A 27075-nucleotide genomic window follows, 5' to 3' on the forward strand; every position below is an offset into this window, starting at 1 on the left:
GGCACAACACAAGTCAATGCTCAAACTTAAAGTCACTGCCTTGGCTGGCACAACACAAGTCAATGCTCAAACTTACAGTCACTGCCTTGGCTGGCACAACACAAGTCAATGCTCAAACTTACAGTCACTGCCTTGGCTGGCACAACACAAGTCAATGCTCAAACTTACAGTCACTGCCTTGGCTGGCACAACACAAGTCAATGCTCATGCTTTCAATCACCTGTTTGTGACACTAGTCATTGCTCAGTAGTTCAGTCCCTGGTTCTATGGCACAACAATAGTTGTTTCTCATGCTTTCAGTCACTGTTGTTTGTGACACTAGTCATTGCTCATATTTTCAGTCACTGGTTCTATGGGACAACAGTAGGTCAAGCTTTCAGTCATATTTACATGCACTGATACAGATGGAATACTGCTGACTACAAAAGAAAACCAACATTCACTCTTCACTCTTTCTTCTCCACTTTCTTCTCCAATGATGACAAACAAAACCTAAGATTCACAGTTTATTTTAAAATCACTTGGCACAAGATTTGTATATTCCATTAAACGATATGATTTGTACAAAACCTAAAATATACGACATGAAAAAACCCTTCTATTTAAACTGTAATTGTATAATAAAACTTCACTTTGACTCACTAAGAACATTTGCCTTTAGGCAAAGTCAATTTTATTTCTTGTTTTACGAAAACTCCGGTTGTATTTTTTCAAGAATAAGAAAAAATAAATATATATATCATAAATTGCCAAAAGTTACTTAAAATTACTTTAAGTATTTAAAAGGAATATTACTTTGACTGGAGATTTAAAAAAAAAAAAATGTCCCTCCTGCCTTTAGGTTTTCTGAGGACAACGTAAAACAAGAAATAAAATTGGTCTGGCCTTACTTCATATTGTCTAAACGAACAACCACAACACTAAAAGTAGCTCAAATCCTATCCAAAATATTACCACTGTGACATTAAAATGTAAATATACAGAATAAGTACGGTTCATGTAAAACTGGATGGTGAAACTCGTCACTTGTGTAGTACAATACAATCAAGAAAAATGAACACATCATGTAAGAATCACATATACAACATTTTGATTCAGATATGTACTTGAGCCTCTGTACAAAACAAAACATACAACGTTGATTCCATCACAGACAAGACAGCCCTCACATGGGCGGATCCAAGAGGGGGTTCAGGGGGTTTGAACCCACTGGGGACCACCCAACCCCACACCTAAATTCCTGGATCCGCCCATGCCTCAAATGCTCCATTATGTAAAGGAATGTTGGTTTGAAAATACAGAGCTCGCAGAAAGACGAGAGCTCAACTCTTGTGTTCACAAATGTTGTACTTCCTAAAGTACATGCTAAAATACGAATAAAATATATGGATTCTGTATATTTAAATTTTCACATTTGAAACAGCTAAAAAACTGTTTAAGAAACTCAAGAAATCTGGAAAACTGTAAATCGGATAAAGCACAATTTAAGCAAAAAAGTGAAAATAATCTTTACTAAAATATGGCTACGGTTGTAGGTAGAACTAATTCTTACACACACACAGAAAATGGATAGTTTCTTGTTTGAAACCGGATCTGCTTTGTAATTGACAAACTCTGAACAAGATGTCTTATTCTGTACATATGTCAATGGTATTAAAGGTCTTGTTTCCAAAAAGCATTTTGGCAAACGTGATCATATCAATGGTGGATATTACCTTGACCTTGACCATCAAAATGGAAGGTCCTAACCTTGACCATCAAGATGGAAGGTCATAACCTTGACCATCAAAATGGAAGGTCATAACCTTGACCATCAAAATGGAAGGTCATAACCTTGACCTTTCGAAAAGTAGGCAAGATCAGAGAAGGTAAATATCCCATCCGGTACTTAACAAAGATCTGTATCTTCTGCAACCTTGTCAATGGCTCCTATGATTGCCTCTTGGGGTGTTCGGCGTTCACAGAGGTTGACGAATGTGTACAGATGTCTCAGAGCATAGTCATTCTGGATAGAAATATAAACAAAGTAATGTTATTTCAAGACAAAGCAAATAGAGATTAAATGAATGAAAATGAAAACATTCCATATCTCTGCATGCACTCTTATTCTAGATAGTGTGGCCATTGTATCAGATGAAGATGACTTCATTCTCCATTAGCTTAGGGAACTTTCCAAACAATCACATCATGACTACAAAGGTTCAGATCACAGGTTAAAGATAAATGCCCACACCAAACATGCTTCTGTTTCACGAAGACAAGAGATTTATTCTGTATCCAACTTGTACACCATTGGTATTCGGGGTTAGAGCAGGTTGCATGTTATTAAACAATTTTGTACCCACCTGAGCGAGGTTGAGACCCGGGCAGTTGGTCCTGAGGTACTCTGTGATTGGTTTGTAGCAGTCATGTGACAGCAGGGGGCGTCGTTCCATCATTATGTCGTACGTCATGTCCTTGTTGTTATTCACGGACAGTGCGATGATATGCTTGAATGTCTCTTCCGTCCTTCTTCGGGTCTGAAAGGTATCGATGGTAAGGATCTGATACATTCATTTCAGGATCAGTGCATATTGGATTTAGTTCTCGGCCAGCGAAAGGTGTCTCTACACACATTCTTGAGTATAATGGTCTGGGCAGGGTCTCTATACACATTCTTGTGTATAATGGTCTGGGTTGGGTCTCTACATACATTCTTGTGTATAATGGTCTGGACAGGGTCTCTACATACATTCTTGAGTATACTGGTCTAGACAGGGTCTCTACATACATTCTTGAGTATACTGGTCTGGACAGGGTCTCTACATACATTCTTGAGTATTCTGGTCTCAAGGTCTCTACATTCTTAAGTATATTCTTGAGTATAATGGTCTGGACAGGGTCTCTTCATACATTCTTGAGTATAATGGTCTGGACAGGGTCTCTACATACATTCTTGAGTATAATGTATAATACTGGTCTGGGTCTGGGTGGGTCTCTACAGGGTCTCTGGGTCTCATACATTCTTGAGTATAATGGTCTGGGTGGGGTCTCTACATACAGGGGTCTCTTCTCTATACATTCTTAAGTAGTATAAATGGTCTGGGTATACTGGGGGTGGTCTCTACATACATTCTTGTGTATAACATGGTCTGGGTGGGGGTCTCTACATTAAGTATGATTGGTCTGAGTGGGGTCTCTATACATATATTCTTGCATATCTTGGGGTCTCTTCTATAGTATAATGGTCTGGACAGGGTCTCTTCATACATTCTTTAGTATAATGGTCTGGACAGCTTCTCTACATACATTCTTAAGTATAATGGTCTGGACAGGGTCTCTACATACATTCTTATGTATGGTCTGGGTGGGGTCTCTACATACATTCTTGTATAATGGTCTGGACAGGGTCTCTACATACATTCTTAAGTATAATGGTCACATACATTCTTGAGTATAATGGTCTGGACAGGGTCTCCACATACATTCTTGAGTATACTGGTCTGGACAGGGTCTCTACATACATTCTTGAGTATAATGGTCTGGGTGGGGTCTCTACATACATTCTTGAGTATAATGGTCTGGGCAGGGTCTCTACATACATTCTTGAGTATACTGGTCTGGACAGGGTCTCTTCATACATTCTTGAGTATAATGGTCTGGACAGGGTCTCTTCATACATTCTTGAGTATGATGGTCTGGGGCAGTGGGTGGAATCTGTACGTACATTCTTGAGATCCTCCAGCTTCTGGTTCTGAAGCTCTCGCTCCCACTCTGTCTTGGCCTGTCCCACTTTCAACTGAAGGATGTTCATCTCAACATCCTCTGATGGTACAGCATCCAGCTGCAACACCGAGATACACAGTGCCACTCTCACAATGTACGTACACACACCAAAACAAAGGATGGAATAATCTCTTGATGATTTTCTTGAAATGTAGTAGAGAATGTATTGATATATCCTGCCCCACAACTAAAGCACACGTGTCACATGTGGTCTCACCTTAGGAAAGTGAGTTTGTTCAAAATTGCCTCTGTTCACCAAGCAGTGAATGGGTACCCAGTGGGATAAGTCATATGACTGTTAACCTTCTAGCACCTCACAGGCAGCTTTGTGTTATCCGGGTTGATAATGTGTTAGCGCTTTGGGCATGCACAAGTGCATGGAAACAGGCGCTTTATAAATAACCATTTTTATAATTATTATATAATATATATATGATATTTCATACTCACATTGGGATTGGGGATGGGCATTTTGTCAAAGATATGCATCTGCTGGTTCTTCCCTTGGAATTCAGCAACATCCATATTTCCCATAGTCTGCAATAAGATTCCTGATTATTTTACATGCTGGCAAAACATTCTCCAGTCTGTGACAATACAACCCACCAAACAGAAACAAAGGGTTAAACCAGGAAATAAATCGTGAGTTGAGTCAGGTTGTACAACATTTTTAGCAATATTCCAGCAATATCATGGCGGTGGACACCATAAGTCGGCTTCACACATTGTACACATGTGGGCAATCAAAACCAGGCCTAAGGTGTCACAAGCGCATGCCTTAACAACTGTGCTACCACACTGGCCCTGTTCCTAATCTAGGCTATAAGAATCTGGATTAACACCATTTCAATTTTCTTCCACTTACTATTAAAAACATTCACTTCATTCTCAGTTTTTGCTTGCAATGTAATTACCAAATGTTTAAGATATAAATCACAATCTGTCTCATTTAATTCATTAACCTTAAATGTGTTAACCAAACAGTTAATAACAACATCCCCAAATACAATATTTACCAAACAGTTATTCACAGTTCCCATATTACAATGTTTACCAAACAATTTTTTAACAATGTCCCACTGTAGCGTGTTAACCAAGCATAAAACAGTGCCTCACGATACAATGTATACCAAACATTTAATAACAGTGTCCCACATACAGTATTAACCAAACATTTAATAACAATGTCCCACCATACGGTTTTTACCAAACATTTAATAACAATGTCCCACCATACAAATTTTACCAAACATTTAATAACAATGTCCCACATACAGTGTTAACCAAACACTTAATAACAATGTCCCACCATACAGTATTAACCAAACATTTAATAACAATGTCCCACCATACAGTATTTACCAAACATTTAATAACAATGTCCCACCATACAGTATTAACCAAACATTTAATAACAGTGTCCCACTATACCATGTATACCAAACATTTAATAACAGTGCCCCACTATACAATGTATAGCAAACATTTAATGACAACACCCTGCTATACAAACTATAGAACTGATATAAAACAGCACCGTACTGCAAAGCACTGAAATGACGACTCACCAGATTTCCATATTCCATGACATGACTTGTGTTGGTTTCCCTCCTGACAATCTCAAACTGCTTGGTCAGCGTCTCTGTGCTGAGATCTTCCTGTAACACACAACCACAACCAATCAAACACAACCATCATCTTTGTCAATCTCTTAGTGCTAAAATCCTCATGTAAAATTGGATCAAGTTTCAGTGAGTGAGTGAGTTTAGTTTCATGCTGCTTTTAGCAGTATTCCAGCAAAATCCCCGGGGGACACCAGAAATGGACTTCTCAGCATCAGGTTTCAGACTCAATGATATGGATGACAGTGTGTCATCATCCCTGTGAAGATGCAGATTAGAATTGGTCTTCAGCAACCCATTCATGCGGTAAAATATGACTTACAGGATCACTGGATTATCTGATCCAGAAGCTTACCTTATCGGAATCTTCCATCCACCTGACACTGTACACATCCCCCAGGAAGGTCTTTCGCACCTTGTCCATGTAGCAAGCATAGGAAGACTCGTGAGGGTTGGCAGCAGTTGTGGCAAACACTGGTAAAATAACACTGGATATATACATTTAGGATTCCACAGTCACATTTATGATTTGGGTGGCAAAAAAATAAATTTAAAACACAATTATTCCAAGTTTGGAACTATATCTTTTCTTGTTTCACATTCACGTCTAGCCAAAATCAGGTAATGCCAATGAAAAGATTAAGAAATATTTAAAAGACTCAAGTGAAATCTATCTTTATATGAATGTTTATATTTTTTGGGATGGGGGGCAACTCATAATCATGAAAACAGCATTGAAGGAAATAATCATGAAATCTACACTGAAACAGTCTCTATGACAATACACAAGACAAATTGTAATGTTGTTTAATCCTTATTTAATGCCATATTCAAATCTGGACTGATATTGTTTTGTTGGTTTCCACATTCAGCAATATTCCAGCTATATGGCAGCAGTGATCAATCCAGTGATCAACGGCATGAGCATCGACCTACACAACTGGGATACGATGACATGTGTCAACCAAGTCAACGAGCCTGAACTCCCGTTAGTCGCCTCTTGCAACAATCCTCTTACGATCAATTCTGACCCGGATCTTCATGGGTCTGCTTGTTAAGAAATAAAGGGACAGGTCGGCCAATGTACTTAAAATCACTAACATATACATCATAAAGTCTTACCATTGATGTCCTTAGGCAGGAGATTATTGGTAAACATTGAGCCAGATTCGCAAGCTTCCACATAGAACACCATCTGATTGGTCATAAGATATATATATATTAATGAACAGAGTAGATCGGGATTATAAACAATTATTATTAAAATATTTTTTATAAATATATATATGCTACAACATATGCTAATAAATTTTCAATAACTGTATACCAATTACCACCCGATCCCATTAGTCGCCTCTTACGACAAGCATGGGTTAATGAAGATCAGTTCTAACCCGGATCTTCACGGGTTGTTCACACAGTGACTGTACCTGGCCATATCTCTTGTCCTTGTTCATCTTCAGGATGGTGTGATGGAGGTCGGATGCATGGAGCTGGAAACAGAACAACCATGTCACAAATACCATTGTTCTTACCTAACATTTTATTCAGAAAATATTAATTATACATCTATATAGGACCAGAATTCATGAGTGAGTGAGTGAGTTTAGTTTTACGCCACACTCAGCAATATTCCAGCTATATGGTGACAGTCTGTAAATAATCTAGTGATCAACAGCATAACATCGATCTATGCAATTGGGATACGATGACATGTGTCAACCATATCAGTGAGCCTGACCACCCCAATCCCGTTAGTCGCCTCTTACGACAAGCATGGGTTGATAAAGACCAATTCTAACCCGGTCCTTCACGGGTCACCAGAATTCATGAAATATATATATTCTGTGTGCTTTAGCAACTACAAGACTGTTGAAATAGAAATGTGAGAATTTGATTTTAATTGTTTGTTGCAACGCTGCACTCAGCAATATTCCAGCTATATGGCGGCAGTCTGTAAATGTTAGAGCCTAGACCAGACAATCCACTGATCAACAGCATGAACATCGAACTACATAACTGGGATGCAATGACATCTATCAACCAAATCAGAGAGCTTGACCAACCGATCCCGTTAGTTGCCTCTTATGACAAGCATGGGTTCCTGAGGACAAATTCTAAGCCAGAACTTCAGGGGTCATAACATTTTGAAAAGGAGATAGCAGAGATTTTTATAATTTTCAACTGTTTCACAGAGATGCTACAGCATCTTAGTATTCTTACAAAATATTCTTTTAACAAAAATAAGACTAAGTCAATACTTATAATTTAGGAGAACCTCTATCTCTTGAAAATTTACCTCAATTTTCTCTGAATGCAGCCAATACTTGACAGTGCAAACAGTAGTATACACAATGACAGAACGGGACCATTCAACAGGAGCCGAGTCATATAAACAGGACAAATTTAGCGGGACATAATTTGGTGCTCTGCTTAAATTGGTCTGTTTTTGTGGGGGCTGTGGGGGTGGAATCGGGGTGAAAAGGCTTGATAAGGGTGAGTGGTCGGGTTCTGTCATTGTGTATACTACTCAAACAGTTTCATTTCGATATTAGAATCAATTTAATTAACAAAGTACTGAAAACTTGGTTCAAATTAATATGGTTCCATCTGTTAGCCTGGTCTACGTATCTTGTTCCCTATAGCTCTCAGTAATTCACAACTAAAGAATAACATGATGGACCATACAAAATCCATGAGTAGAAAAATGTCAATGAACTTACAAACTTGCTCCCGAATGCAATAATTCCCGGAGCTCCGTGGTCAACAAAGTTCACAAACACGTGATCATTTGGTCCGCTGGAAAGAAGACAAAGGCGATGTCAACAACATCTGACAGGATTTGGACAAAAACCTCAATTTTAAAAATATATAAACGAAGAGGATTAAACTCAAAATGGCACAAATTATAATAATTTGAGTGGAATTGCAGTTCAGAAGCATGGGAATTATTGTGATCCTCTTCTAGATGTAACTTGAGAGACCAGAAATGTTATTTTCTACAAAGAATTTCACCACAAATTCACATGTGCAGTCATAACCTTGGATAAATCTGAGGAAGTTGACAAAACTGGGGAAGGGAGATAACTCTTAAACATTTTCCTAAGACAGTTGGTGCAAATCATGCTCATCAGCTTTCCTTTGGCCTATGATTCTCAAAGGAGAGAGTTGATTCAGGGAGGAGGGTGAAGTGGAAAACTGCTACCCACCTCTCGAGCACCCGCTCCGCTTCCGATGCCAACCATTCCTTCCTTGTCCCCACTCAGAACCTTCAGGAAGTTCTTGGGATCCACTTCCTGGACGAAACAGTCAAAATATTAACAATTGTTTGGAATATTCAGTAAACTAAAATTTTAGTTCCTGATAACCATAGCTCAATATACCATAGCACAAAATATACAGCAAGTGATTAGCTCAAAAAAGATCAGGGCCCAATTCCTCAAACCGATCATAGCGCTACGATTGTCGTAAGTGTATGTTAAAGTATAGGAGTTACAATCATCTCAGCGCTACGGTCGCTTTGACGAACGGGGCCAAGATTGTTATGTCCATCATTTCATTATAAGTGTTTTTGTTATAAACAAAGTTTACCGTATTGTTATAGAATACATAGCTATCCGCTAAATGACAATGCACAACTGGAAACAATATAAAGAATCCTTTTATCCATGGAACACAGTTAGAGTGTTTGTTTGTAGTGCATATTCATATGTGGTGTAAAATTCATATTTACATGGGTGATGTGTGTGAGTGTCTGTGTATGCATGTGTCTTTGTGTATGTGAGTGTGAGAGAGCAAGACAGACAGAGACAGAGAAACAGAGAGACAGAGACAGAGAAACAGAGAGACAAAGACAGAGACAGAGAGACAGACAGAGACAGAGACAGACAGTGAGAGAGACAGAGACAGACAGACAGAGAGAGACAGCGTGACAGAGAGACAGAGACAGAGAGACAAAGACAGATACAGAGAGAGAGAGACAGACAGAGACAGAGAGAGTGGTATGTGTCTGTCTGTGTGATCTGGATAGTCTTAACACCGATAGTACAAGGATCCATAATCTATGTCTACTTTATCATGTGATCTTGATACAGTCTTAACACCGATGGTACAAGGATCCATAATCTATGTCTACTTTATCATGTGATCTCGATACAGTCTTAACACCGATGGTACAAGGATCCATAATCTATGTCTACTTTATCATGTGATCTCGATAAAGTCTTAACACCGATGGTACAAGGATCCATAATCTATGTCTACTTTATCATGTGATCTCGATACAGTCTTAACACCGATGGTACAAGGATCCATAATCTATGTCTACTTTATCATGTGATCTCGATACAGTCTTAACACCGATGGTACAAGGATCCATAATCTGTGTCTACTTTATCATGTGATCTCGATACAGTCTTAACACCGATAGTACAAGGATCCATAATCTGTGTCTACTTTATCATGTGATCTCGATACAGTCTTAACACCGATAGTACAAGGATCCATAATCTGTGTCTACTTTATCATGTGATCTCAATACAGTCTTAACACCGATGGTACAAGGATCCATAATCTATGTCTACTTTATCATGTGATCTCGATACAGTCTTAACACCGATAGTACAAGGATCCATAATCTATGTCTACTTTATCATGTGATCTCGATACAGTCTTAACACCGATGGTACAAGGATCCATAATCTGTGTCTACTTTATCATGTGATCTCGATACAGTCTTAACATCGATGGTACAAGGATCCATAATCTATGTCTACTTTATCATGTGATCTCGATACAGTCTTAACACCGATGGTACAAGGATCCATAATCTATGTCTACTTTATCATGTGATCTCGATACAGTCTTAACACCGATGGTACAAGGATCCGTAATCTATGTCTACTTTATCATGTGATCTCGATACAGTCTTAACACCGATGGTACAAGGATCCATAATCTATGTCTACTTTATCATGTGATCTTGATACAGTCTTAACACTGATGGTACAAGGATCCATAATCTGTGTCTACTTTATCATGTGATCTGACTAGTCTTAACACTGATGGTACAAGGATCCATAATCTGTGTCTACTTTATCATGTGATCTGACTAGTCTTAACACTGATGGTATAACGTTCCATAATCTGTGTCTACTTCATCATGTGATCTGACTACAGTCTTAACACCGATGGTATAACGTTCCATAATCTGTGTCCACTTTATCATGTGATCTCGATACAGTCTTAACACTGATGGTACAACGTTCCATAATCTGTGTCTACTTTATCATGTGATCTCGATACAGTCTTAACACTGATGGTACAAGGATCCATAATCTGTGTCTACTTTATCATGTGATCTTGATACAGTCTTAACACTGATGGTACAAGGATCCATAATCTGTGTCTACTTTATCACGCAAGTGTTCCAAGTACTTGTTCACAAGATTGCATCTGACCCAGAAAACAATGTTTAGAAGTTTCCTCGTATTGTAAGTTATGCAATTATCGTGTTCCTTAGATCACGATCTGTTCCTGGAGGAAAATATCTCTTCCTACCTCTTTCCTGTAGTCAATCTTGACACCTTGGTAAACATCAGGGCCATCGGGACGGTTGATAATCTTTCCTGGTGTGGGATTCCTTCAACAGAGTTGGGGAGTGAGTTAAGGGGTGAACATTTCACCAGACACGTTACTCTATTAATGGTGAGATGAGGTGAGGTAGGGTGAGGTGAAGGGGAGATCACGTGAGGTAACATGTCGCACTGCCCTTCTATAACAACAACAGACTCCACACTGCTGACGGTCGGCTCTAACCCACCGAGCTATTTGTTTGTTTGGTTGTTGTTTAACGCCGCACTCAACAATATACCAGCTATATGGCGGCGGTCTGTAAATAATCAAGTCTGGACCAGACAATCCAGTGATCAACAGCATGAGCATCGATCTGCATAATTAGGACACCATGACATGTGTCAACCAAGTCAACGAGCCTGACCACCCGATCCCGTTAGTCGCCTCTTACGACAAGCATGGGTTACTGAAGCCCAATTCTTCACAGATCAACCCACTGAGACAGCTTGCTGCAATTGAACTGAACCAATTAGACACAGTTGTATTGTTTTATAGATAGGCAGGAACAAATTTCAGAATGATACATGCAGAACCAAATGACTAACATCTTCAAAATGTCCACGTTGTAATTAGCACCGTAATTCTGTGATAAAGTATTTGAGACAGCCTAGCTGGGAATTATTTATACATACTTTAAGGGAAGAGGGGAGTAAAAATAGTTTCTTTCACTCACAGAACGTATGTACTGGTAAGTTGTGACAGCTCAATGCCAGTCAACATGACCACATTATTCTTAGTAATCATATTTTTAAAACAGAATATTTTCTATGGTCTAGCTGTATAGTGGAAAATATGGAATGCCAGTTACCAAACTTGGCCTAAATATTGGCAGAAAAAGTAAAGGTAAATGGAGGAGGACTGTTTATGTAAACTACAAACAAAAAGTATGGGAACACCCTAAAATCTGATAGTAATATGTAAAGCTTGTTACTATCTGTAACAATGGGAATAAACTTGTTACCATCTGTAACAATGGGAAGAAATTTGTTACTATCGGTTACAATGGGAAGAAATTTGTTACTATCTGTTACAATGGGAAGAAATTTGTTACTATCTGTAACAATGGGAAGAAATGTGTTACTATCTGTAACAATGGGAAGAAATTTGTTACTATCTGTAACAATGGGAAGAAATTTGTTACTATCTGTAACAATGGGAAGAAATGTATTACTATCTGTAACAATGGGAAGAAATTTGTTTACTATCTGTAACAATGGGAAGAAATTTGTTACTATCTGTAACAATGGGAAGAAATTTGTTACTATCTGTAACAATGGGAAGAAATTTGTTACTGTTACAATGGGAGGAAACTTGTTACTATCTGTAACAATGGGAGGAAACTTGTTACTATCTGTAACAATGGGAAGAATTTGTTACTATCTTACATTGGGAAGAAATTTGTTACTATCTGTTACAATGGGAAGAAATTTGTTACTATCTGTAACAATAGGAAGAAATTTGTTACTATCTGTAACAATGGGAAGAAATTTGTTACTATCTGTTACAATGGGAAGAAATGTATTACTATCTGTAACAATGGGAAGAAATTTGTTTACTATCTGTAACAATGGGAAGAAATTTGTTACTGTTACAATGGGAGGAAACTTGTTACTATCTGTAACAATGGGAAGAAATTTGTTACTATCTGTTACAATGGGAAGAAATTTGTTTACTATCTGTAACAATGGGAAGAAATTTGTTACTGTTACAATGGGAGGAAACTTGTTACTATCTGTAACAATGGGAGGAAACTTGTTACTATCTGTAACAATGGGAAGAAATTTGTTACTATCTGTTACAATGGGAAGAAATTTGTTTACTATCTGTAACAATGGGAAGAAATTTGTTACTGTTACAATGGGAGGAAACTTGTTACTATCTGTAACAATGGGAGGAAACTTGTTACTATCTGTAACAATGGGAAGAATTTGTTACTATCTGTAACAATGGGAGGAAATTTATTTCTATCTGTAACAATGGGAACAAACTTGTTACAATCTGTAACAATGGGAAGAAATTTGTTACTCTTACAATGGGAGGAAACTTGTTACTATCTGTAACAATGGGAAGAAATTTGTTACTATCTGTAACAATGGGAAGAAATTTGCTACAATCTGTAACAATGGGAAGAAATGTGTTACTATCTGTAACAATGGGAACAAACTTGTTACTAACTATCTGTTACCCAAACCGACAGAGTATATTCACAGACAATTTTGCGTCTGAGATATCTACATCTGGTTCTGTTTGTCCCAAGGCACAGCTATCCCTGCATATGATAAATCTGATATCAAATTCCACTGCAGGGATTTAGTTACTCCGGAACATCATATAATCTTAAACTGCCTTCAAGTGGGAGTATCTTATTATCTCAACTGACCATAAGTCACAAACTAAAGCCACCATTAGCTGAATGTGGGAACTCAGGAAAGGGTCAGGGTTATTAATGCATTTGGAGGTAATGTAACCCCGAAGTCACATACTGACCCTGAGGTCACACATCACAGAAAGCTAGTTCTGGGTTTCAGCAAGATATCAGCTGATGGATACCACCCATATCAGCTGATCAGTTTCAACAATATCAGCTGTGCTAAAGAATGCATGGTCTGACAATGACTAAAACCAATCTTACTAAATACCATCCAATCTTAGATACTGGAACATTCTTATTTTAGGTAAAGCATTTTTGAATACATCACTTATCATTACTCTGAAAAGTCACTTTGTTCAAGTAACAATATTGTCTCATTGCCCAACAACGTTCAATGGGCAATAAATCTTGTGTCTCATTGCCTGACACAATCTCAACCACAGACACAAAACATTTTCTCATTTTCTATCACAAGTAACAAACCTCGATCAAGCCTGAACACAAACACACAAAAACTAAAACAGACTGATTTATTGACTTGTGTTATTAAATGAAAAAAAAATACGGAAATAAATAACATTTCTGATTAAAACATTGATTTGCATAGGTTTCCCAGGGGTTTACCTTGAGTCCTGTATTTGAGGGTCCCTGTGACTCATGCTTATAAGTTTCAGGGGTCCTGGACAACAAAATGGGGGTCCCAGACACTTAAATATTATCAATACTGTTATTGTATTGTGTATCATGATCAACACATTAATTGTTACAGTAATTAAAGTGCAAATGATACCATAAACCAGCTAGTCGCAAACTCAGTGATAACTTATTGTTACTTGATTGGAATTCATACAAAAGTATTTGGACTTTTCTGCTGCCTGTGGATACGCTAATAAATTTCGTTGCGTCCATTGTCAATGTTTATGCGTATAGGACACAGGAATTCGTGTCCTGTAGTTATCTAGTTTCCTTCAGGGAGTAATAACTACAGACTCGTGCCATATATATTCGGACACGTGACGCCATTTCCATAGACTTACATGTGATTTCAGTGTAGCATAAATAATTTTCAAGAAGTGAGTTTAGGATAGATCTTTGTAAAATTTGACAGGCAAATTTGAAATCATCTCTGCTCTGCGCACATAATTTCAGTTCAATTTCCCACCACTATTTAACTAATGACATCACATTTATCAACTTACGTATAGTTCAACAATACATAATCCCAAAGGATGTACATATGTTGATTAAATTGTTGCCATTCGATGAATAAGCAACGGAAAATTAAACAGAAATTATGTGATTATAGGTAAGACGATTCCTCACAAATATGCAAAATTTGACTTGGATCATACGAAAATTAAATTCATGAAAATTATTTATGCTACACTAAATTAACATGTAAGTCTATGGAAGTTACGTCAAGTGTCTGAATATAACTGGCACGGGTCTGTACATGATGTGATGAACATTAGTTTGTGTTTTATTCTGTCTCTTGCCCCTTCTCGTACTGAACAAGAGATTCAGAAGGAAATTTAATGTGTCTACCCTAAACACAAATAAGCAAGTGAGCATGGTTTTACGCTGCTTATAGCAGTATCAACAATATCATGGTGGGGACACCAGAAATGATCTTTACACATTGTACAGATGTGTAAACACAAATGAATCCTGACTTACATTATGCTGAAATTAACATGTCTACATCTGTGTCGTGCAGTTCATGACAAAAGGGTGGAGTTGGGTAGCCTAGTGGTTAAAGCGTTCGCTCCTCACGCAGAAGACCCTGGTTCGATTTCCCACATGGGTACAATGTGTGAAGCCCATTTCTGGTGTCTCCCGCTGTGATATTGCTGGAATATTGCTAAAAGTGTTGTAAAACCCAACTCACTCACTCATGACAAAAGTGAATAATTAATTACCAGGACCCAAACAGATAGGGATTCAGAGGCCCAGATAAGCTGCGTATCCGGGTGAAATACGTATAGAATTATGCATTTAAAAATAATTGTTGCGTACCACTTACGCATTTAAAATGTTAGATACGCAAAAAGTTTAAAACAAATGCGTACAGAATATATTTATCAAAATCGCTTTCGTAATGAAAAAGACATCGATTGCTATCAAGTTGTACTGTTAGTATAGGACAAGTGTTGTACTGTCAGTATAGGATGAATGATTTGTTATGAAATAATTTCCATAATATTTAAGTTGGTTTTGATTAGGTATGACATAAGGCAGAACATACCTGCTTAGTAAACTTGCTCAATGACATAATACTTAGGTGAGTGAAGTGACTGAAATACGCACATATTTGAAAGCAGTGGGTAACGGAAAATGAAATACCCACTCAACATTCATAATACCCACTCCAAAAAAATACAGTGGGTACAGTACCCACATGAGCTAAATCTTATCTTGAGCTCTGGGGATAATAAATATTTAAAGAAATATTTATTATCTCTATGTTGTAAGACACCACTGCACAAAAAATATCCCAAAGCTATTCATGATCGCAAACTTTTTTTCTTCTTCAGTATATAAATCACACAATTTTTTTTTACTTCTGTTCCTTAATTGTTTTACCCAAATGAACCCTGAACACGCTAAAACACAACATATTGCCCCCAAATGTGAAGTCACATGTAGCGTGACATCAGCGTCCACATATCCGGATTTATAGAATCCTTATCAAAAACACCTGTCAGTCAGCAGAGAACCAGCTGTTCCATCACCCATGTGACATGCGACACCTGGGAAGCTGATTTAGATTAATAGGTGAAATACTTACTCCTCATTGTTGGCGATATCATCAAACATCATGGTGATGATTCTCTCTTCTGGGATTCCATTCTTACGCACGATCTGGTACGCATGGCATGCATCAGCCTTTAACAAAAGTTGAATCATTTGTCATCAAGGAGGCCACTTTGCTCAAACTTAATGAGTGAGTGAGTGAGTTTAGTCTATCGCCGCACTCAGCAATATTCCAGCTATATGGTGGCGGTCTGTAAATAATCGAGTCTGGACGAGATAATCCAGTGATCAACAGCATGAGCTACATAATTGAGATACGATGACATGTGTCAACCAAGTCAGCGAGCCTGACCACCTGACCCTGTTAGTCGCTTCTTACGACAAGCATGGGTTACTGAAGATCAATTCTAACCCGGACGTTCACGGGTCTGATGATGATGATGATGATGATGATGATGATGATGATGATGATGATGATGACGACGACGACCATCCTCATTCAGAAACAATGGTTTGCGAAAGTATTAAAACGTTTCACTTCAAACATGATGGATGTCAGTGATTCAAAACAATGGTGAACTAAATTGTTTGTTGATAATGTCCTGCTTTTACAAATTCCTCGTATTTCTTTGGTTTATCATAATCCTTGAAGCACATATTTTCCGTAACAATGACTAAAAAGAAACAAAGATACTAAAAAATATGAATCTAAACGCATCTTTATCAGTTTATCAAGTTTATGCCCTACATAAAGACTTCAAGTAGAAATATTTTTTTTTGGGGGTTGCAAGTGTTATCCATAAACTCATTAAGATCCTGTGACAATACATGGTTTTGAAAATGTATGGAATTCGCTGTCACATTAGTGTTACATCATAGCTGCTTGTTTTTTGTGAAATGTTCCCCTTCTTGGGCTGGATATATCGAACACCTGGTATTAGATCAATGCTTAGTCTCTGAATATATTGTTTTTATAAAAACAATTAACTCCAATTAAATTGAAAAAAGAGCCCCAGTGAGATGGGAGATTCAGAACCTGAGGAGAATCTAGAATCATTTGAGGCTTTTGTATTTCAGAAAGTGCTGAGAGGAAAGGAAAATAATGTAGTTCAGGGACATATTAACATGGGCTTAGATTTTCGAAGCTCTCTTAGTGCTAAGATACCGGTAGTCGTAAGTTAATGTTAATGTATGGCACTTACAACTATCTTAGCTCTAAGCGAGCTTCGAAAATCTAGGCCCTAGTATCATCGCAGTCTGATTGTGATTCATAAATGGTAAAGTCAGAACTTGACAATGGAATCTGCTTTAGGAAGCAGTTTGTAATGATTGCGGAAGTGTTTGTATTTGTTGCTGCTTTCATTCATAATGGATATCATCATCCTGAGACTGACTGAGTTTAGTTTTATGCCGCTTTTAGCAATATTCCAGCAATATCACAGCAGGGAACATCAGAAATGGGCTTCACACATTGTACCCATGTGGGGAATTGAACCCCGGTCTTCGGCGTGACTAACAAACGCTTTAACCACTAGGCTACACCACCTTCCCACATCATCCTGTGTATTTATATACATGTCAAGGCTTCATAGTTGGTTCCAATAACTATAGTGCTGTCGGAAATAGAAAAAAATGTATTTTCTCATTTATATCTACAATTTATGTAGTTGATATGTGAAAGTATGAAATATCTGTTAAACTAAGTTCGGCCTAACTACAGTCTCAGTGGTAGAGAGATAGGAAACGGAGAAAAAGGACTTTACTGAGGGGAAATTAGTGCAGAAATGAGCAGACCATGGCTTTATGCAAATTAGTGTGCGACGATATTGTATTACAAAGGACACTTTTTAAATGCCCAATTTGAAATTAGACGTATTTTCATTATAAACGATAGCTGACGTAAAAAATAATAACTTTTATGCTGAAACTATTAAGGATGTAGCTACCATGCAGTCTCACTGTCACTATAAAAACAAACAGATGGGAGGGGTCGTCTCAAAAGCAAAACCTGGAGTCGGGCTTGGGGATAGAGATATCAGCTAAGATAAGATAATCCTTTAGAGCAATTATACTGGGGAGGTACACGGCACGTCATAACAATTTACAAATAATATCCAGTCCTGTCGATCTTCGGGTGGTCATGCCACCTATATACTACTATGTGTTTCTATGGTTTTCGGGTATCATACTCTCTTACATATCTCAACATAAACTTTATGAAAGAAAGACACGTAAGATGTTAATCAGTAGATGAGACATAGTCAACACACATGAAAAAGCACAAAATATCTTTGAGATGACCCCTTGTGCCTGTAGGCAGCCAAGCATTTCATGCCAGGTGAGTCGACGGTCCGTCGTCATACCTGGCTGAGCGACCTAATTGCCATCTATAGTCTGATCTATTGTTTTCAGCAGCTATTCGTATTTTTTCTAAGTTTTGCCCGATTTTACAAGTAAACATGCTTTTCTGGATATCGTATTACGCATCCCACTGAACGCCCAGTTAGGCCGAAGTGGGTTATTTTGACATATGCTATTTGCAATTGTGTCAATTTTAGGGATACAGAGTAACAGCCTAAAAACAGTGTTTTTCTATTTCAGACAGTACTATAATACAGTACTGTTGTGATTTTCAGTACAAATACTGATCTAGCTGAAGTATATATATTTTAAACTTTTATAAAAATTCAGTTTATTGAAGCTGGAAGATCAAAATTGAAACTACATTTTATTCAGCTTGATTAAACTTACAAACAGACCTATCACTTCTATTAAATAGTGTCCATTCCCGGGTCAGTTCAATAACATTGCTTATCATTGTTTTTGAGATTCTACATACATGACCTGTTAATTTCCATGACTCGTGGTGTAGCAATATCTACTGATGTAGGTCCTAGTGACCACAGGCATCTTGTCACCTGTGACCTGTCTCATGATCTGTCAACTGACCGAGTCACATGAGGTCACTTGGGACATACTAAAGTAGACCAAATCCTACGTGACTAAACCCTTGTCCATGGCCCACATTTTCTGGTCAGGTACAGAGTTTTACAAGGATAGTGCAGGACATTCATTACAAATAATGTGTAAGACAGTCAAGCTGGTGATTAGGCCAAACAATTTGATTTCTTGTTTTACAGATCCAAAGGTCGTATTTTTTCCAAGAATAAGAAAAAAAAATATAAACTAATTTTCCCAACTCAAGAAATAAAATCCTAATGTTTTTATTCACCAAAAATGTAAAAGTTACAAAAATATATATATATTTTTTGTTTTTTGCCCCATATACACTTCATAACTTGCCAAAAGTAAAATACTTTAAGTATTTTAAAGGACTATTATTTTGACTGGTTATTTTCTTTTTTTCCCTCCTGCCTTTAGGTTTTCTGAAGACAAAAATCTGTAAAACAAGAAATATAATTGGTCTGGCCTTATCATTAATTGTGATATGGACAAACTTTATGGATAACAACTTCTTTATTTTGTGAGTGCGACATTTCAGTACAGATTCTTGTGCTGTCATCAGGAGATTTTTTCAGGATAAGTGAAGAACCTATACAGTCTTTTTCATGTATACTTAATGACATTGCTGAATCCTGCTTGACAACGGTACAAGTGTCTGTACCAAAACGTCACTCTTACGAAATAAAGAAGTTGTTATCCATAAAGTTTGTCTGTATTGTACTGCCCAACTTCTAAAATGCCTATGAAAGAAGTTATCATTAACTGTAAAAAATGTCCAGTTATGCATGTGAAATCTGACATAGAGCACAACATCCAAGAAAAAATATTATGTGTCATCAGAAGTTATTAGCAGTCTGACAGTTAAATAAATCAATATATATATGAAAATGAATTCAATATGGATATGCTCTGTTGACATCTAATGCAATATACATGAGTATGTGAAGTTCATAACTGTTGATATATACCGTATATAACCATAGAAAAGCAGAAGCGTGAGTAGACACAATATTATTGTGATTTCTGTGAATAATGTGGACCAAAGTTATAATTATCGGTAACTGTCCGTTGTTTCTCGTCTGGGTCGACTTATGTACGAAACATACCATTTGGATAGTGATTTTAAGGGTCAAGTTACGGGGTCGGCTTATCTATGAGATTGGCTTATCTACGGTAATATACGGTATGTACTATTTCCAATAATGATATGTGATCATTGCGGAAAGTATCTTTAATGGGAGCATTTCATTACCCCACGGTTTTCCTGAACCTGTCGTAACACAAGGGCTTTATTGTAAGCAGAGCTACAGATAAGGGTCATTGAGTTATGTACTCGCTTTTGTTCATCTCAATTGGGTATCCTAATTTTCATTGAGTAACCAAATATACTGTAGCCACCTCAATCCAACTCAACTGGGTATTTTGCCATTTTCCATAAATTTGTATAAAAGTAATACAAAGTTTAAATGTTGGTTTACATGGTTGTTATTCATATTTGATCTGTGATATGAGAAACGATAAGAAAGACTGCAAGTAGCCAAGTTCACGTGTTGAATGAAATAAAACATCTCAATATACCTCAGTTATTTTATCTAACCACCGGTGCGCAAGCTAAAAAGTGACATTTATGTGTGTACGCATGTAAGATCAAACTTATTGAGTATTTACAAAACTTCAAGCATACTTGTACGCAATAGACCTAATCAGAATTGAGTTTTCATATAAATATTTGTGTAATTTACGCAGATACGCAGCTTATCTGTACATCTGTGTAAGGGTTCATTCGATTCATAATATATGAAAATCTGGAACATTGTGGTTCAATATCTGTACTGCATTTGAGTGAGTGAGTGAGTGAGTGAGTGAGTGAGTGAGTGAGTGAGTGAGTGAGTGAGTGAGTGAGTGAGTGAGTTGAGTGAGTGGGTGAGTGGGTGAGTGAGTTAAGTTTTACGCCACACTCAGCAATATTCCAGTTATATGATGGTGGTCTGTAAATAATCAAATCTGGACCAGACAATTCAGTGATCAACAAGCATGAGCATCGATCAATTAGAATACAACGACATGTGTCAACCAAGTCAGCGAGCCTGACCACCCGATCCCGTTAGTCGCCTTCTTCGACAAGCATGGGTTCCTGAAGACAAATTCTAACCCGGATCTTTACCGCTATACTTTATTTGACCTAGTTTGCTTGCATATTCACACTGCAAGTACATTTGTGTGAACTAATAATTGTAGCCTGTACATTCTAGTGGTGGTCTGACTAATTGAAATAATCGAAGATTGGTCGCTAGTGACTAAACGATCAAACAAATGACCATGTTTTCTCATAATCGAAATCAAACAATTTTGGAACACTTCTTTGCATTAACAATATTTTTCACAAGGTTTCTTTCGTCTGTGCCATTAAATTTACATTTCATAAGCGTTATGAGCTCGTTCCAAGTCATGATTGAATTTATCTTAAAGCCTCCAGGAAATGTATGGCCCTAACATACAAGTCCTTATTTAAAGATGGGAAACTTGCAAATGAATTCTGTGCAATTTGCAAAATATCCTTATAAACTACATGTTTTGTCTTTTTTTACTTTTTGTGCAAAAACAAAAATAAGAAGAAAATTTGATAAATGAAGCGAACTAAATATTTTCGATGATTGGTCGTTTGTAATGAACCAATCATCAATTATGAGAGTTTAACCAATTCCCAACACTAGTACATTCCAAATTATGCAGGAGCTTGAAATTTCCATTGCAGAAAGTATGTCAGTAAATTGTCACTTCGTCAGAGATATCTGATGGCTGAAACAATAGCGTGACACGACAGTTGTAACATCTAATTAACTTTGGTCTGTTGAAATGAAAATACAAATTTTTGTGCATAGCATATCAATTTGCATATTTTACACAAACAGTTTTGGTAGATAAAAACAATTTTTACTTTTAATTTATATTTTTCAGAACAGTGGTATTTACCATCTCTATACTTGAAAAAGTTTGTCATGTGTAACAGCAATAGTTTACATACAATCATTTGATAAATTATTTTCTAGAATGCCTATAGAAAATTTATTATATACCCATGTAAACTAAGGATAGTAATACAGGGGTGCAATACGGATGACGTGGTCAAATTCCGTACTGAACCCAAGATTCCGTATTGAACCTCTGCCGATTCTACTGATTTGTTTTATTAAGTAACAGATTAATGCAAGATAAGAGGGTATACAATATATATTTATCACTTTTTGACATAATGGTATCTTTTCTAGCCAGTCAAATATGGAGTAGATGGGCAAATGAAAAGATTTCATGATACCAAAAGGTTATTTTGCAATCACCAATTCAACATCTCAAAATTTGTTTCAAACTTATGCTTTCAATTCATATTACATGAAACTATAGCATCAATAAGCATCACTGTACACATGTACAACATATGCTGCTGAAATATACATTTTCAAAGTAGTGATTCAGATCCGCTCATTCAATAACACTACAATGAATAATGTATTTAAACCGTTTTTGCTTCCTACATTTATTAATAATTAATGCTGCATTACCAATAAAGATAGCCTGGCTAACTATGTGGAATGTTGATAATAATGGTTCCCCAATCACAGCTGTCACATCAACTAGACTGAATAAATTCCATTCAACGTATTTGTCAATATGAAGAGATTACTTTTTCCACCTCAAGTAAATATTGACGAGCATTTGATTCTCATGAAAATGTGAATTTGTTCTTGGGGAAAGTTGAGCCGAGCATTTAACTTAAGGAACTTGTCAAATTATTGTTCAATATTTCATGTTGTTTTTGTCAAAACACAAATATTTCAATATTTTAATAGAAAAAATCCAAACAAATCTATCACTCAAACTAGTGTTTGCCATAACCTTTCCCAACTTGGTTTAAAATGTTTTTCCACAATCAAATTATATCAATATAAGTGTCAGCAATTAAAAATTATATATTATATTGTTATTAAAAAATGTAAAGTTACCGTTATGTTAATTACACTTTCTTTCGGTCTCTTTCCTGTGAAAATCTAAATTATGATGGCTTCATAATCATAGCTCCCTTTCACTATACCAGATTGTTAGGAAATATGTACAACTGATTAACATCAGCATACCCTCTTTACTCAAGCATACTGATTTTACACCCGCCCTCAAAAGATCCACCTGAGAGCACAGTACACAATAGTCTGTCGTACAGACCCTGAAGCAAATATATCCAAGACTCAGGTCTAGAAAATATGGCAAGTCTAGATTTCCTCTTCTGAAAATGAAGAAAGTCTCAGGGCTCCTTTTCATTATATTATATTTTTTTTTACTATGAACTTTTTTCAGTAAAATATGTTCATTTCAGAGACTAGTTGTTAGTCTAAGTACATAATAACAAAGGAACTTAATTGGCCTCTTTGTTCCACAGCCACCTGTCTGAGGCTTGAAGCTTAGGTCAAACCAGGATGAGTGACAGGGATTTTATTGAGGTGGTTTTAAGTATCATGACTGTTTGTCACAATCACATGACTGAAACTGGGATTTTCACTCAGGAAATAGCAACTTTCATTTTCGTGTGACAGGGGCCATAGAATCCAAGCTGTTGTAGAATGGATGGTTGATTAGAATGAATTGTTAACTATGTCACAGAGGTTACTGTATGTCGAGAGGAAAGCACAAATTCTGTAATGATGCCACTTGGCAAAATATTATTTGGAAATTAATTTCAACTCATAGCAGAAAAGTGACGCAATGGAGATTTTTCTCGAAACAATGATACATCTAAACGTTTTTAAAAGACGCCAATCATAACTCAGTTTTTCCTCATATTAAAGGCACGGGATATACGGCCCCCCACCCCTCCCCCCAAAAAACAAAAAAACATCTCGGCGTGATGATAACCAAATCTCGGTCATATATTGACACATAAGGTTTCTGCACAATGTAAATTACTTATGGAAACGATCTAGTAGGAGGATCTTCTTTGATTCTTTGATACGCCTTTGTTTTGAGAATATATTTCCCTTTCAACTCCGATCTCAGCCTGGGTTACCCCCCTTTGCATAGAATTTCGGATACCCATATTGAAAGAATCTTTGCAAGTCATTTTGACAGCTATCAAACATTACGAACATAAACGGTTTCAGATTTACCTGATGTCTGTAGTTATACCAGCCATTGGAACCCGCGACGATCACTGCCCAGTGTTTCGCCTCTTCGTTTACGCTTCGGGCATACACTGCCACCAGCAAAGGAAGGAGAGCTATGAGTTTTCGTACCATCTTTCTCGAAGGTTTAACATATACAATGTAACAGGCACGAATCTGCTCTATTTACAAACAGGTGCCCGTACAACTCCTTACAGCGCAGAGGAGGCAACTCGTACGAGGTTATTGGTGTACAAGCGATGTCCAGAATATTCGTGATCACGCGTGAGTTCGTCAGCTATTAACCCACACGGAAGAAAACTGGAAACGGACCTTACTTATGAGGTCATGTTTACTTGATAACAATCACGCCTTCACAGTTCAAATAAAAACTTTGTGCCTAAACCTGACGAAGCATATATCCAACACCGGCAATGTATTCTAACATAGCAACAGTGGTGTGGAAATATATAGCGATGTTCTTGTTTCTACTTCACAGCTTTATGCCGTATTTTTTAAAAAATGTTTTGTTTTCTTGTTTAACACTACACTTAGCATTTTCTTTCTATATGACGGCAGTAAATGGTGTCTGTAAACAAGCAAGTCTGGACCAGACCATCCAGTGATTGTTTTGTTTATTTGATGTTTAACAACAACACCTTCAGCAATAATTACGGGAATAAAAAAAAATTATCTGTAATTTATCGCGTCTGGACCAGACAACCCAGTGATCAACATCATGAGCATCGATTTACGCAATTGGGATACGTTGACACGTGTCAACCAAGTCAGCAAGTCTGACCACCCGATCCCGTTAGTCGCCTCTTAGCCTACGACAAGCTTGGGTTACTGAAGGTCACTTCTAACCCAGTGATTGACGTCATGAGCATCAAACTGTCCATACGAAGACATGCATCAACCAAGTCAGCGAACCCAGGCCTACCAAACAAATCTGTCTAAGTGCCGCTAATATCTTAAATATGTTAGATTTTACAAGGAAATAGTAGCATTATCAATTAAGACATTTTGAAATCCAGAAATATGCAAAATTACACGAAAAGCATATGGGGGCGGATTACATATTGCTAAAAGCGGCGTAAAATCACTAGACGAAAAACCATGTATCTAAAGTTAAAGAACCCGCAATACCTGACCATCTGATTACGACAAGCATGGTCAAACTATAGTTTTGACCATTTCAGAGGCATTTGTTGTTTTGTTGCCTTTCATTGACATTGTGTTGTTTATGATCATAATCAACACGAATATGGTGTTCAACACACGATACGTTCGCTCGTCACGCCGAAGGCCCGGGTTCGATTCCACACATGGGTACAATGTGTGATGCCCATTTCTGGTGTCCCCCGCCGTGATATTGATGGAATATTGCTAAAAGCGCATAAAACCCAACTCACACCTTCACTCAAAGAACGATAAGCGCATCGGACGTTACTCTGTGGAAATTAATGCAAGTATTATTTTAGGATGTTTGTGCGACTATCATGAGCCTCTAGACGAGTTGAGTGATGTGGCTTCTGTTGTGTAAACGGGATTACATCAGCAATCGATGTCCTAGTCTGTCATACAGTCCCTGAAACAAACATATCCAAGAAAACCCATGCACGTCTGGATTATGTGGCAAGTCTAGATTTCCACAGTTCTGTAAATGAAGAAAGTCTCAGGGCTCCTTTTCGTTATATTTTATTTTTATATTATGAACTGTTTTTTTTATGTAAAATATGTACATTTCAGAGACTAGTTGTCAGTCTACCGACGGATGTCCCGACTCGACTATAAGAGGAACACTTTTTATGGATTGAAAACATCTTTATTGCAATTGATGCCATAGGCGGATCCTCTCTCTCTCTGTGTGTGTGTGTGTGTGTGTGTGTGTTTGCAGGGGTGCGCGCAACACCCCACCCCCCTTCCGTCCCGAATGTCTAATAAATGACCATTGAAACTCCAGTGAAAACGGGTGAAAATGAAGTGTGCACCCCCTTTCTTAAAAAGCTGTATCCGCCCCTGGATGCGACGTTTCCGTGCATATGCTACCGCCATTACCAAGTGACACACAGTATAACCCACAAGGGGAATATATGCATGAAGGATGAAGGATATTCGAGTTTAATCAATTGCAGAGGTTGAAGGGCGACGTTTCGGTGTAGATCACTTGCTTGATAACGGTGTTAGTATCTACACCCAAACGTCGCATTCATTGCAATAACTGACTGACTGAGTTTGGTTTTACGCCGCTTTTAGCAATATTCCAGCAATATCACGGCGGTGGACACCAGAAATGCATTGCAATAAAGAAGCTGACTATCCATAGAACTTCATCTTTACAACTTCTAAAATGCCTGTCAAAGAAATTGAAGAGGTTCAGTGAGTGAGTGAGTTTACTTTTACGCCGCATTTATCACTTTGTGGAGCGCAGTAGTGCAGTGGTAAGGTGTCTGCCTATCACGCTGAAGGCCCGGGTTCGATCCCCGGTGGAGGCATTTAGGATCGGGTCCCGAGGTGGGCACATTTGCGTAATATCCTTGGACAAGATACTTAGATCCACATTGTCTCAGTTCACCCAGCTGTAAAATGGGTACCCGTGAGGATGTGCTGACAATGTGAGTGTTTAGTTCATTGCGCCTAACAGGCAGCATGGCTGTATGATCCCCAGGGAGTTGAAAAAGTAACGGAAAGTACGATAGTGACCTATGACCGGGGATAGTAATGTACGTAGCGCCGTGAGCAGGCAATGTGCCTGGATATGAGCGCCATATAAGCGGACTATTACCATTACTATTACTAATACCACGGCGGG

At 37.6% G+C, this 27075-nt stretch overlaps 1 protein-coding gene across 1 annotated transcript; it reads right to left on the minus strand.

Annotated features, from left to right (window-relative positions):
• Positions 1 to 1517: 1517 nt before the first annotated feature.
• LOC124289441 (legumain-like) lies at positions 1518 to 24470 on the minus strand. Its single transcript, XM_046726058.1, has 13 exons — positions 24267 to 24470; positions 16181 to 16278; positions 10947 to 11028; positions 8608 to 8683; positions 8111 to 8196; positions 6818 to 6880; positions 6510 to 6582; positions 5743 to 5861; positions 5334 to 5423; positions 4216 to 4302; positions 3707 to 3823; positions 2346 to 2519; positions 1518 to 2005 (listed from the first exon to the last, which is right to left on the minus strand). The coding sequence occupies exons 1-13, from the start codon at positions 24393 to 24395 to the stop codon at positions 1889 to 1891; spliced, it is 1311 nt and encodes a 436-aa protein (XP_046582014.1). The 5' UTR covers positions 24396 to 24470; the 3' UTR covers positions 1518 to 1888.
• Between the last annotated feature and the right edge of the window lie 2605 nt (positions 24471 to 27075).

Source organism: Haliotis rubra, unplaced genomic scaffold (assembly GCF_003918875.1).
Source record: "Haliotis rubra isolate DU_JTF1 unplaced genomic scaffold, ASM391887v1 Scf441, whole genome shotgun sequence".
NCBI classification, from domain to species: Eukaryota; Metazoa; Mollusca; class Gastropoda; order Lepetellida; family Haliotidae; genus Haliotis; species Haliotis rubra.